The 13,793-nt window shown below is 40.4% G+C and overlaps 1 protein-coding gene across 3 annotated transcripts in view; it reads right to left on the bottom strand.

Moving 5' to 3' along the window:
* The window catches only part of LOC150090726 (tripartite motif-containing protein 2-like), a 158,611-nt gene that overhangs the window by 47,748 nt on the left and 97,070 nt on the right, over positions 1 to 13,793 (bottom strand). For all 3 annotated transcript variants that reach the window (XM_090372350.1, XM_090372356.1, XM_090372361.1), the window contains one exon: positions 11,618 to 13,720. In XM_090372350.1, coding sequence (XP_090228476.1) covers positions 11,618 to 13,720 — 2,103 coding nt within the window. The remainder of the gene's footprint in view (positions 1 to 11,617; positions 13,721 to 13,793) is intronic.

Here is a 13,793-nt window from a genome sequence, read left to right as displayed (position 1 = left end):
CCTGTCACACCTGTCTTACGCAGCAATGTAGTGTACCGTATCACCTGTAGGGCCTGTAACAGTTGCTACGTAGGTGAGACATCGAGACGTCTCCAGGATCGCCTCACGGAACACGACAGAGCAATCCGGCTTGCCGAAACTGACCAGTCCGCGCTTGCAGAACATTTTTGGGCTACCAACCACGATCTTGACCCCAAGCGCGACTTTGAGATAGTGGACCACGCGCGACACTTTCGCCACCGCCTATGGCTAGAGTCACTAAACATAATGAACAACCCTAAGGCATTAAATCGCCAGAAAGGCATGCGTATACATCCAATCCTGGAGACAACCGTTTTATTGATGGATGATCACTGGCGCAAGGCAGCACACGTCCGTGCTACAACAATGACGAATGAGTAACGTGCCACAGTTTGCTTGTAATGTATTTAAAAAATTCTGTCAGTTGAGAAAGGGACACGAGTTCCGAAAGCTTCTGGAAATATTTTATTTTATTTTATTTTACTGGGTATACTTTAAATAAATATCTGTTAAACTATGGACCCCAGTACTCCAGGCCCATTTGTCACTATTTCGGTAGTGGTTCCTGGGCATGTTGTTCTTCATTTGGTAGTTGTCTTTGGTGGGTGACATCTTTGGAGCATGGATGGTAGCTCACACCAATGATGGTAATGCTGGTCAAGTTTTTCTGCCTTATTCCAGTACCATCAGGCTCCTGGGGTTCAATTAGTTGAGAGGGTTATCACGTTGCTGCGATTAGTTGTCTTCTCCTCGAGAAAAGCTGTTGTGCGTAGATGGTAAGAGCTTGATACTCTTCCTTAGTATCCAGTAGGTGGTTTTCTTTGCCTTTCGGTATATAAGTCAGCTTTGTGATGAGCTGGCAGCGGAGGTCATCGTAGAGGGGGGGCACTCATGCATGAGGTGATCCCAGTCCTCAGTTCCTCCACAGGAATACGTTGGGTCCTCTTCTAGGCCAAACGTTGTCAGTTTTGCCTTTATTGCACCATGGCCAGTAAGCAAATACGTGGCATACAGGCCTGGAGAAAACCATGTCAGGGATTTTGGATAGACTGCTCATATCTGGGATGAATCTCCTGGTGATGTCCCCCTTGGTTGAATTTGTCCAGCAGTCCTGCCACACCCACTGCATGTGTGGGTATGGCACGTTTCTAACCAACAACCAAACAATGGAGAAGAGGAGACCTCTTCTCCATTTTTTGGTTGTTGGTTAGATTCAGGTCGAATCCCAAGCAGGTCTGAGACACGCCCTTAGAAAGATGATACATTCCAGATCTCACCACCTCCAGCTAGAGGGGGAGGGCCCCCACCAGGACCTGGAGGGCATAAGTACTCACAGTGCAGCAGGCTTTAGGTAGGTGGTAGACATCAGAGTGCCCAGCGCATGGATGAATGGATCCAGTGTATACCAGCAGAACATCGCACAAAGCATGGCACCGCCCCCACCCGGCTTGTTTTCGTCCCACTGTGCATCCAGGTTCCATCACTTCCCCAGGTAAAAGACACACACGTACCCAGCCTTCCACATGATGCAACAGGAAACTTTGATTCTTCGGACCATACGACCTACTTCCAATCACTCAAGGTCCAGTTTCGATGCTCACGTGCCCATTGTAGGCGCCGTCACCGGTAAATCGTGGTTAGCATGGGCACTCGGAACGGCCTGCGGCTATGCAGCCCCATTTTCAGCAGGATCAATGTACTGTGTGTTGTGACACATTACTCCCATCACCAGTATTCCAATTACCGGCGAATTGCGGCACAGTCGCCCTTCTGTTGCCACGTTCCATCCAGGAGAGCCTTCGCTGACCTAGAGAATCGATGAGCCGTGGTCGTCCAACACCTCGCCGGTGGTTCGTGGGTTTCCACTCCTCGGACCACTTTCGATAGGTACTAACCACGGCTGACCGTGAGCATCCCACCAGCCGTGGTGTTTCGGATATGCTCTGACCCGTCGTCTGGGCATTACAATTTGGCCTTTGTCAAACTCGCTTAAGTCTGCTGCCTTTTCCATCTGAAGAACAAGAGTAACACTGATTAACGGAGCTCAGTATCAGGTGTTTTTTATACCATGTCCCGACCTGCGCACGCACCGTAGTTCACCAGCAGTTGCTTCGATTTGCATAACGACTTGCTAGTCATAATGTTTTGGCTCATCGGTGTATAAGCAATAGCAAAATGCGTGATTGTACAAAAAATATATAAATTAAAATGCTAGCGTAAAATCGTTCTGTTCGTCCCAGCTCCTTAGTTTTTACTCGACTTTTAATGCTTACTCGCTCCATCTTCTGTGCAAACCGCAACTTCAACGTCAGGAGGTGTAAAGACCCTACTGACCCCGACCTGGGTCAGCCACTGCATAACAACTATGAAAATAATAAAGTAAACACAAAACTTTAATTTAAAACATTGACGAGCACATCAAAATGGTAGCCATTAACTGCAAGTGCCTTCACGGCATATGATAGATTTCCCCAGGAGATTTCAGGAAGTAGAAAATTGCGCTTCTGCATCTGAAAGATAATTCTGTAGGAATGGAAAGTTGCACAAATTATTATTACACAAGTTTTTGTTAATTTATTATTATTCATTTATTTCGCCACCAGGTTTTCCCCCCTACACAGCTTGAAGGCAAAGGAGGGTGGGATTCATTTAAATGTATCTATATTTTTGGGAGATTCATTCTGTTTTGTATTTACATGCAATACAGATCATCAGGATAATTATCTATACTTATGGCTTATATATTTAAGATTATATGAAAACATACATACATATTTATTATAGATTAAAGAATACTTATGAAGCTCATTGGGATACTTATTTACAATTTATATATTTACATATTCAGGTTATAGGTTAAACAGTCTTACAGACACTATATGGCATATTTTCCTTATAGTTTCTGCTCTCATCTCTCGAGAAGTGGAACTAATTGCTAGTCTATATATCAATGAATTGGCAGGTGTTCTTGAGCGCGTCATATTTTAGTTGCAATATTCTTCTATTATGACCAATGCATTGAAGAGATCAATTGTTAGATGGGTTATAAGGTATACAAAATTACTGAGGGCTATCCACAGCGGAAGTCTGGAGCAGAGTTGTTTTCGGCCCACCGGGAACGAGGACATCAGTACAGTACTGTATTCCAAAAACAAAGAACACGAAGAAAGCGGAAAAGTGTAGTTGGGTGTTTGAAATGGCATGTGACGAATGGGTGGGAAAATTTGTTGCCATGCGTGTCTTTTTTGCAGCTAAGTGGCTTGAATGCTTTGTTAAACACTTCGCATGGACGAGACAAGAAATAAATTACAGCAGCTTTATTAATTTAGTTTAGTTTTAAATTCAAAGCAGTATTTGTAATAACAATTACAGGTAATGATTTCTGAAACTAGAAACTTTCAAAAGAAAGTTTCTAGTTTCAAGAGTTGTAACCACTAATTTTTCACACGACGAACCGACCCTGATACTAAAACGAAGTTCAAAATCACGACACGCTTAGTGATCAGATGTTGGGGCGATAGAAAATGAGTGCAATAGTAATGAGAAAAGCGTGCAAAGATATTTGCGAAAGACATTCAAAGATTGTACATTAACAAAATTAAAAAAGAACACATATAATGAACAACGCAAAACTCAAACAAGACTTCCGGAAAACACTGTTGACGTTCAAAACTACTTGCATAACACTAGCTATAAAACTGGACACAATGGCTCCATTAAAGAAGAGACATCACCAAGCTGTGATCCGAAGTACGTAGTGAAGTTTCCTCACCAACATTCACGTTGGTGAGAAAAAGATGAACTGTAATTGGAACTATCGGGTATTCTGATAGATAAATGGACAAGTTGTGCAAAGTCATAGTACGCGTAATAGCAAATGTCGTGGCATCTCTACAAACTGGGTCCGTGAAATTAGAAAATTGAAGCCAGTTGGAGTTGTGAACATTGAAATCACCAAGGAAAATACCTCACTCTTAGGAAAATTAGATTGGAGAACACAGTTTCAAAGAAAGGAAGTCTAAAAGTTTAGTGATTTTCAAGGGTAGAAGAATGATCAAGACAACAGACGAATTTAACAGACAGAATAGGATAAAGAGATTTTTAAGCCGGAAGAGATCAAAGAGGAAATTCCAGAACAGAAAGTAACTGGCAGGGCAGACATATCCACAAGTGGTACCTCTGAAGAGAAAGGAATCACAGAGCGGGAAAAAAAAAAAAAAAAAAAAACAGGACAAATGAGATGAGTGATGGTTGAGGCAAAAGACAATTGAGATTTTGTCAGAAAATTAGACAAAGCTCAGCAGATTGTGCAGAATGGAGCGCGGCATATTTATGGTTTTTAATTCGTAAAAACTACTTTGAGCCGGTAGATGGCGACGGAAGGAACATAAATGTGTTAATTGCTTCAAAGGCATTTAGTATTAATCAGTCTAGCATAGTATTGTGTGTAAAAGTGGAGAAATATCGTTCTCAACAACGTGTGTTTACAACTGAATCCTATGTTAAATGTGATAGTACTCCTTCACGAACTACTATCATCGCTTGGGTAAAACATTGGCAGGAAACCGGTTCTGTTGTTCAAGTGAAATCCAAAGGACCAGCAAAGACTAAGAAGGCCTGAAAACGTTGCAGCTATGAAAGACGAGTTTCAACAAAGTCCTCGCTCAGCACGGATATATTCTCATTCATTATGAATCTGCAGATAATCCATAGGCCGAATTTTACTTCTGGACTTACACCTTTCATCCCTACAAAATAGCACTCGCACAGGAATTGAGTGAACGTGATAAAGCAGTGCGTCTTCGGTTTTGTCGAATTTTTTCAAATAATGTTACAATGGAATCCAAATTTAATTAACAACCATTTAATGGCAAATAAAGCAAATTTCCACCTATGCAGTACTGTAAATAAACAGAACTTTCGGTATTCGTCCGACAGAAATCCGCAATAGATCGACGAAAGCCCACTTCACAGTCTTAAGGTTGTGGCTAACTGTGGAACTGCATCATTTGGCATTTACGGTCCGTATTTCTTTGAGGACGATGCTGTAATTCTGTTACGGTAAATGGTGAGCGTAGATTCATGTTGAGAGAAAAAAATTTGTCCGCACATCCTAAGGCTAAAGAGTTAGGGCGGTTCCAGCAGAATGGGGCAGGCAACTACTCATGCAGCATGTGCAATCATTAATTTGTTGCGCTGGCTGTTTGCAATCGTCGCATCATTTCTTGTTACACTCAGCTTCAGTTGCCGACCAGGTCGGCCACCCGGTCTTTCTGTGGGGAGAGTTTAAGAGCAAGGTTTATACCAACAAACCTTGAACAGTTACTGAATTGAAGGAGAGAATCATGGAGAAGATTCAAGCAAATGATGATGCCATAAGAGTTCGCGTAATGTAGAATGAGAGAAAAAAAAAAAAAAAAAAAAAAGAGTTGAAAAACGTATTGACAAGCAAGGGAGACACTTAAGTGACGTTACTTTTAAAACCAAGTAGCTAGTAAAAATGTCTTTGGACCCGATTTAAATAATCGGTATTAAAAATTGCTCATTGTAAAAATATAATAAATCTTCAGCAATTTAAAATGTGTCTATCTGCCATGTCACCTTATTTTTCTTTTCTTAATTCTAGGCCGTAAATTTAAGTGAGGGGGGGAGAAGGAAGAAATTTAGAATGGACTGCAGGAAGTCTTCCAGCGAGTGAGTTGTTAATTATTGGAATAAGTTACCTCTGTAGGTATAGCACAGAGAATTTCTATAGGCGGATCAAGGTCACTCGACTAGCTATTCCGAGAGAATTCACGTTATAATTTCATCTCTTCAGTTTGCGGATGAGAATCTACAAACTGTTAAAAACACACTGCTTACTGAAGCAGTCGGTACCATGAAATATGTGGGTGAAAGGTATAGGAATGAGAGAGAAGGAACTAATGAATGATCTTCAACCGCCAACAGATAATCTGTCCGCTACAGTTGAGAGTAAATTCAAAGATCAGCTTTGAATTTTAATTTTCTTTGTTCACACATTTTATTCAGCTTTTTATTTATTTTTTTTTGTATGGGGCAGCAAAAACCTATTGCTTCCTTGCTCTATATGGCTAATACTAATTCCAGATTAGAAAGTCTCTAGATAATCCAAAAATGCCCCTTGGTGTCAGCAATAGCTCGGTTCAGTGGATTTAGTGTTCAGCCTGCGAAAACCATTCTGAAGATCTACATTCAAAATGTAAGGAATATTTTATTCCATGATGTCCATCATAACCTTAAAAGCCATACTGCATGAAGCAGAGATAGGAAGATGCCACAGCTGTGTTCGGAAACCAAACATGGTTCTTACCACTTCAAGTTTCCATTATTCAAGGCGGTGGCATACACACTGGCCAAAAATATACAAAGCTTTGTAATAAGAGTCACAAACATACGAAATGCGAATAAATGTAAATAGATTCGAAGAAAACTGATGTTGGGTGATTACATGTTGCTTCGTCGGGTATAAAGACTACGCAGGATATTCGACTGCAGAAAACTGAAGTCAGAATGGGGAACACGCTTGATCCATCACTTTGTAAAAGGTCTTATCGTGGGTGCACGTTTATCAGGAGCCACGATTCGAGGAATGAAACAGTTATGTATTTCATTCCTCATTTCTCAAAAGCATCCGTCTCAAAGGTTTTTAAGACTGGAAAGCAAGTGTTTTCTTCCAACATATCAAAGGCGTAAATGTGGCATAAAAACAATACTTCAAGAGCGAAACTGTTGTACTCTAAAGAGGACTGTACGGAAAAATAAGAAATCCGATATGCAAGATGTAAATTCACTACGGTTGCGGATACATTGAGCTAATCGATTCGGCACCGAGTCGTACAGGTGTCTAACAGCCTCCTGTGATATTTCCCACCAAGCCTCTTTCATCTGATCCCACAGAGCAACCGTGGTCTGTGCTGGCTGCCGTGGCTCTGTAGATGATGTCTAATCATGGCCCACACCTGCTTGATGGGGGAAAAATCTGAAGACTTGGCCAAGAATGTATGTCCACATATTGCGCTATATATAATGTCTGTAAATTGCGTTTATTCTGTGGTCGACTTGCTGTTTGCTGAAAGAAAAACCCGAGTTTCCGGGAAAGGAAAAAAAAAAAAAAAATGCTACCTTCGTTTGAGACCGACTAACTTAGCCACGTTGTGAAAAAGACCCAAAAAAATTACTCGCGTCATTAACAGGATTCAGACGAGTTTTTTCCATCCGGTGTAGGGAGAACGGTAATTATACCAAATGTGCTACCCAAGAGAGCGTCAGGAATAGATATTGGTGAAGGTACTGTCACCGTCTGAGGCTGTTTCTCGCGCTTTGGGCTGGAACCATTGGTCGTCGTTCCTGGAACACCGAATGCCATGCAGTACATTGACATTCTGAATAGGTTCGCTCTTCCTACACTGAGGCAGTAGTGTGAGGATGGCCCCTTTGTTTTGGCATGACAATGCACCATGTCATACTGAACATCACTTGTAGTAACTTGGTTTGAAGACATGGGCGTGCAAAAGCTTCACTGGCCTGTCCAGAACTCCCAACCGTAATCGAAATGAACCTTTAGTATGAACTGGAAGTCTGGAACATTGGCTTCAGGAGCCGACGCGACCAAAATCAGTAACAGAATTAATCGCTGTATTGAATGTGGAACAGACTAAAATAGCGCCTCCTCATATAAATTGGTCGGAGTCTGCCGACGACGAGAATACAGTGTGCCATTAAGGTAAAAGGTGGACTGACGAGTTATGAAATACTGTATCAATAAAAGGTTCTTTGAAACATGCAGGTGTCCGGTTACTTGTAGCAATAAAATACATAATATAATACTGTATTTAATGGGTTCTTGTGTTTCCAACCGAGAACAAGCGTGGGAAGGGGTTTATTTTCGCTCTGAAGGGGCAGGTGGGTCGAATATTCCTAAAGTACATCGCTGAATTCAAGGTGACATCCATTCTGACACAAGTTAGAATAACAGTGACATAACAGTTTCCTAATTAACACTTCTAAAGTTCCAACTCGAGCTAATTCCTGAGAGGGAACTATGAAGGATATGACAACGCATTTTTAGTGTAAGTGGGTGCACGGCTGACACAGCAAAACAAGCCACAGAGGCGGATCGGGGTGAAGGTTAAATAACAACATAAAAGAAGCGTTTTATTTTAATCATTTAGTAATAGCCTATTGCGTATTAAGAGTAGAGTAGAACTTCAGTACAGTACGTGGTGCACACGAGACAAAAATAAAAAAAATCGGATTGTGATTTTATCAATTTACGTATTATTTATTACCATAAATAATAATGTACACAAATTACCAAAATAACTGAATTTAACTAATACGTTTGGCACGTTGCCTTGAAGCAAAAGTTATTAAAGACAAATAACCAGAAAATGGCAATCATTACGTTACATCTGATATGCAAAGCAATAAAAAAGTAAAACAAATATAACCGGATAATGAGGATACAACTTAAGAGTATTCTGATGCTATACAAGCTTGATTCCTTGCATTATTTTAAAATTACACCTATAATGGCTAATAACGGATATTAATCAGTTTAAAATTCAAATAAATAAATAAGTTGTATCGATGTTTTAAATATATTTCAGTCCGACTGGGATAAAAATTAATTATACTGCCTCCTACGATGTCAAAAAAAATATTAATAATAATAAATAAATAAAATTAGGTTATTAAATAAAAATATTAAAAGTTCAATACTTGAAAATAAAACGATATTGTACAGAGGCTAAGTTATTACTCATACATCAATTCCGTTTGACCCAGAATTCAGGTATTTAGAAATTCCACACGGATTTTTACTTGTAAAACCCCACTAGACAGCCCTCTGACATTCTCTTCTGTCTCTCCTCCACCATCCTCAGGGCACTGGAATGTCAGGCGGCTATAACAGACCTGCAAAACAACTTTCCTTCTTGTCCTGTGTAAAAACTCAAAAACAGATCAAGATGTGAGAAGGAAAACAGAAAGAGAAGAAGAGAGAAAGAGCTTGTAGGTAGAGGTCAGAATCTGTGTTTGTACCAATGGAATATATTATGTTCATCACGTTGGTGATAAACGTATACTTACCCTGTGTACCACGGAAGCTCCTTCTGGTGTGATTCATGCTGTTTGATATAATTTCTGAGTCACCCATTTATTTATTCCGTATGCAGAATCAATAAAATCAGTTAAGCCTGACCTGAATTGCGTGGTGGCCTCTAGAATACCCGATGATGACTAAGCGCAGACTATTAATTACATGCAGCTAAATATAGTGACTTACTGAATGCGCAGATATTGGTACAACTGTCATGATATACAACGGCCAATGACACGAACACTCAAGACGTGTTGTTTTTCGGAATTTGGCGCACCTACAAGTTGGTTATGGTGCGCAAGTTCATATGGTATGCTAGTTTCAATTTTTTTTTTCTTTTTTTCTTTTTTTTTTTTTTTTTTATCAGTTACAAGTCTGTGTGCTGAGCGGTTTTTTTTTTTTTTTTTTGCACTAAGGCCTACGCAGTGTATTTTGTGTTTGTTGTTGTAATAAGGTATTAGGGGCATCAGCAACTAAAGCCATATTGTTACGTGTATTTTTTTTTTTTTTGTAAATTTCGTGTGTTCTGAGGTTCATTTTCTGTTTGCTGGGCGAAAAACCATAGTACCCTCGCCTGTGATCGCCTAACTCATCCACGTTGTGAAAAATGTCCGTAAAAACTCCTCACGTCATCGACAGAACTCGAACCTTTTCCACCAGTTTGAAAATTGCGTGTGTTCTACGGTCAGTGTGCCTGTTTTTCTGAGGGGGGGGGGGAACCGAGCTCCTGGGCGAAAGGGAATGAGAAAGTTACATAAAAAATAAATTTTATTGCACTAGGGAACAAGCTAGTGATGATATACCACGAAATCGAACCCAGACCTTTTCCACATATGGTGTGGACGGGAAAGGATCGTAACCACCTTGCTACTTGCGAGGGTACATTGTGCAAAATGCATAACCGATAGGGAACTGTAGTCCTTCTCCCTGATATCAACTAATTAAAGTCCCGATTGAAGAGGCTTTTAAGAATTCCTCCATTTTCCGACCCGATTCGAACCAAGACCTCTCCAAACGAGTGACAAGTTGCGAACTCAATACACTCTCATAAGGGGCCCTCAAAATATGAAACTTTTATATCAAAAATAAACAAATTAGTAAAAACGTGTACCTACATACAGGCAGGTGAAGTTCTTAACAATTACGCAACCTTCTCTTTCTTGCTTCCATCATGCAATCCGCATACCAAGATCCACATTTTCTACACAAAACCGTATTCATCGTTGCTGACAGGTATACTCCGTGACACTATGATTTCACCATTTGTCACTTGTTTGGAGATGTCTGGATTCCAATTTTTTAGAAGAGTGGAGAAATTCTTAAAAGCCTCTTCAATTAGAGCTGTAGTTATCCGCTAAAGACGGAGGGAAAATGTTTTTCAGCCCATGCAACATGTGAATTGGCCAGTAAACGAACATGCAAATATAACACATAATACCGTATGAACTAAAATACCATAAGTGGCATAAAATACCATAACACTGTGGTCTGAGTACTACTACTGCACCAAAAATTCCAAAAAGAAAACACATTTACAGACACGCTACTAAGGGTAGCAACTAAAAGAATTTTACCGTATTGTGTGGCTTTGATCACGTCGTACGTAATTCTGTATAGGCCCCTGACTACTAGGGCAACGGTCGTGTCGAAAGACAATACACAATGGCGCAATATGCTTAAACCCAACAACAATTTCCTGGATTATTTAAGTGTTTTTCAACTTGTGTGCCTCCTCCAGCTAGGAATTGTAATTAGTAGGCAAATGAAAAACTACAGCCAATCACATACCGGTGTTCAGGATAAGAAGTTCTTCGATACTGAAACCAAAAACTAACAGAAATTATTATTATTATTATTATTAGCCATATGGTGCAAGGAAGTCTGAGGCTTATGCTGCACCAGCCAAAAAAAAAATTCTGAGTTACCCTAAGAGAGAGAGAGAGAGAGAGAGAGAGAGAGAGAGAGAGAGAGAGAGAGAGAGAGAGAGAGAGAGAGAGAGAGAGAAGTAGAAAGAAATCAAGAAAGAGAAGAATGATGATATCCAGCTCAGGACCCTGGGGTTAATAATAATCAAAATGTCAACAATAAATAGATTTTTAAAAAATGGGTTTTGAGGATTTAATCATAAAAGAAATGCTAAACAAGAGCACACGTGAAATATGTCGCAGGAAACGATTTATGATGCCGAAGTCATTACGTTTTACGATGAAATAAAATTCGCCACTACGGTTTATGTGCTGATATATAAAACATGAGGCCAATAAAGATTCCTGATTATCTGAAACCAAGCAGACGCATCATCTGAAAACATTTTTCGTAGACGACTGGAGTTTTTAATAATAAAAATATTTTACGATATTTTAAAATTGGTTAAGCATTTCAACAATGGTTAACTTTATACAGGTGGTGAAAGAAATGCTTTAGCTCAAAATAAATCTCCGAAGATTCTTCATTAATGGCTTTTGTTTAACTTACCTGAATTCTACTATTTCCCCAGTCAGCGACAATGATATTATCTTGGCTGTCCACAGTGACCCCTGTCGGCGCATTGAACTGTCCATTTCCCTCGCCATTGCTGCCAAACGAAGCAATGAAACCACCTTCTGAATCGAAGATCTTGATGCAGTGATTATGAAAGTCAGAAGTTATAATTTGATTTTTACTGTTCACAGCCACATAATGTGGACCAGCAAATTTTCCATTTCCACTACCTCTCGATCCAAACCGGTAAAGCAACTTCCCATTCTCCTGGAAGACGAGCACACAGCTGCCTTTATTGTCCACAACGATAATATGTCCGTTCTTATCAACCATCACACCTTTTGGCCCCAGCAGTTTTCCTACACCTATCCGGTTTATAAACTTCCCGTTCTGTTCAAAGATACTGACCCATTTGTTTTCATAGTCTGCCACAACATAATTACCATTTGGCATTACTGCGACACCGGTTGGCCTTTGCATCTGACCTGCACTACGACCTCTGACCCCAAAGCGCAGTTTGCATTCGCCTAGGTTATTAAATACCTGCACACACTGATTATTGCTGTCTGCAACTACGATCCTGCCATTGGCTGTGCAACAAACTCCTTGTGGGTTTGTGAATTCTCCCTTTCCCCTACCTTTGGTCCCGATCCTCATCACTAGATCATCCTCGATGGGGTTGCTACGTCTTTGAGAACCACTGGAACGGTAACTTGGGGGCCTTTTTGTGGCCCGCTGACGTACACCTGTCGTTCTCGGTATTTTGGAACTAACAGGACGATCACTGGAAGAACTCTCTTCTTCTGCGTAAGATTTTATTAAAAAGGGACTTCCCCTTATGTTCTGTGCGAAAAGTTTGATGGTGAGGGTATATGCTCCTTCCTTTGGAACAGTATACACAATGTCATAACTACCGTTCTTTTGGTCTATTATTTCGGGAACGAAAGACATTAACAAATGAGGAGAATATATTTCTACATCTAGGGCAGCACTCCCTGCTGGAACAATCTCTCCTCTTCTGTCTTTTGTGGTTACATTCACTAAGGTGGGTTTACCAGCCACACACTGCTTTAGACCCTCGCCAGATGCAGTGGATTTGAAAGCTACTGCACTGGTAGTATAGATGCTACCAAAGGCTTCAACAGCCCTTTTAACTTCAGCTATGTGATCATCATTAAACACCAAGTAATCATTCTCTTCTGGCATATTCTGTATGCGCATATCAGCAAATTCTGTAAGCTTTTCAGACATCTGCTTGGTGACTAGAAGGATTTCTGTGTCATTTCCGTGGTTTAATGCATTCTCTGTGAATTCACAACTGGTTCCAAGATTGGCCAAACACATTTCCAAAATATTCTTTTGCTGCTCTAAAATACGCTGTTTGATTGCATGAACCTGGGCTAACTCATCAAGAAGAAGGAGTTTTCTGTGATGAACAACATCTGTAAGAATCTCGAAGCAATCATTGATGTGCTTTGTTGCGTTTTCATGCTTTTCAGAAAGTACTGCTGACATATTGGCAACGATTTCAATGGCATCTTCCAAAACAGGCGCTTGGAAGTATGTTCTTTCTAACAGGTCCCTAAGCATCCTTTTTTGGTCCTCTGTAGCGTCTCTAAGACGCATGGTAATGTGTCCTCCATGTTCAATATCGGTGCAGGTCACACAAATAGCTGTTTCACAATCACGACAATAAAACCTTAAGGTTTGGCTGCTATGTTTTGGGCACATTAAGGATGGGTGATGTTTGGACCTTTCTTGCTCTTCCAGGAGAACTATTTCACTTAACGTCATAAGTTTGTGACTACATGTATCTTCTTCTTGTTGATGAATTTGTGTACACTCATCACACAAATAATGGTCACAGTCTGCGCATTTGGTCACTCCAGCTGCTTGACAGTCACATTCGTGGCAGACAGAGGGCTGATCTAGAACTTCCATGAGGTTTGTGATGAAGAAGTTGTTTTGAAGTCCTGATACTCCCTGTTCTGGAAGAATGGATTGCTGCCGGCAAATTGGACAAGTCAAAGTGAGACTTTCAGAAGGCGTATACTTCACCAAACACCTCTCACAAAACGTGTGCAGACATGGCAGTACCTATAGGGGGAAAAAGGAAATATAATAAGTGAGTTCCAAATCCATAAAATCTATAGCAGCCAATAACACTAAA

This window comes from Mastigoproctus giganteus, chromosome 1, assembly GCF_048544385.1.
Source record: "Mastigoproctus giganteus isolate SK-2022 chromosome 1, ASM4854438v1, whole genome shotgun sequence".
NCBI lineage: Eukaryota > Metazoa > Arthropoda > Arachnida > Uropygi > Thelyphonidae > Mastigoproctus > Mastigoproctus giganteus.
This window is presented reverse-complemented; position numbering and strand designations above follow the sequence as displayed.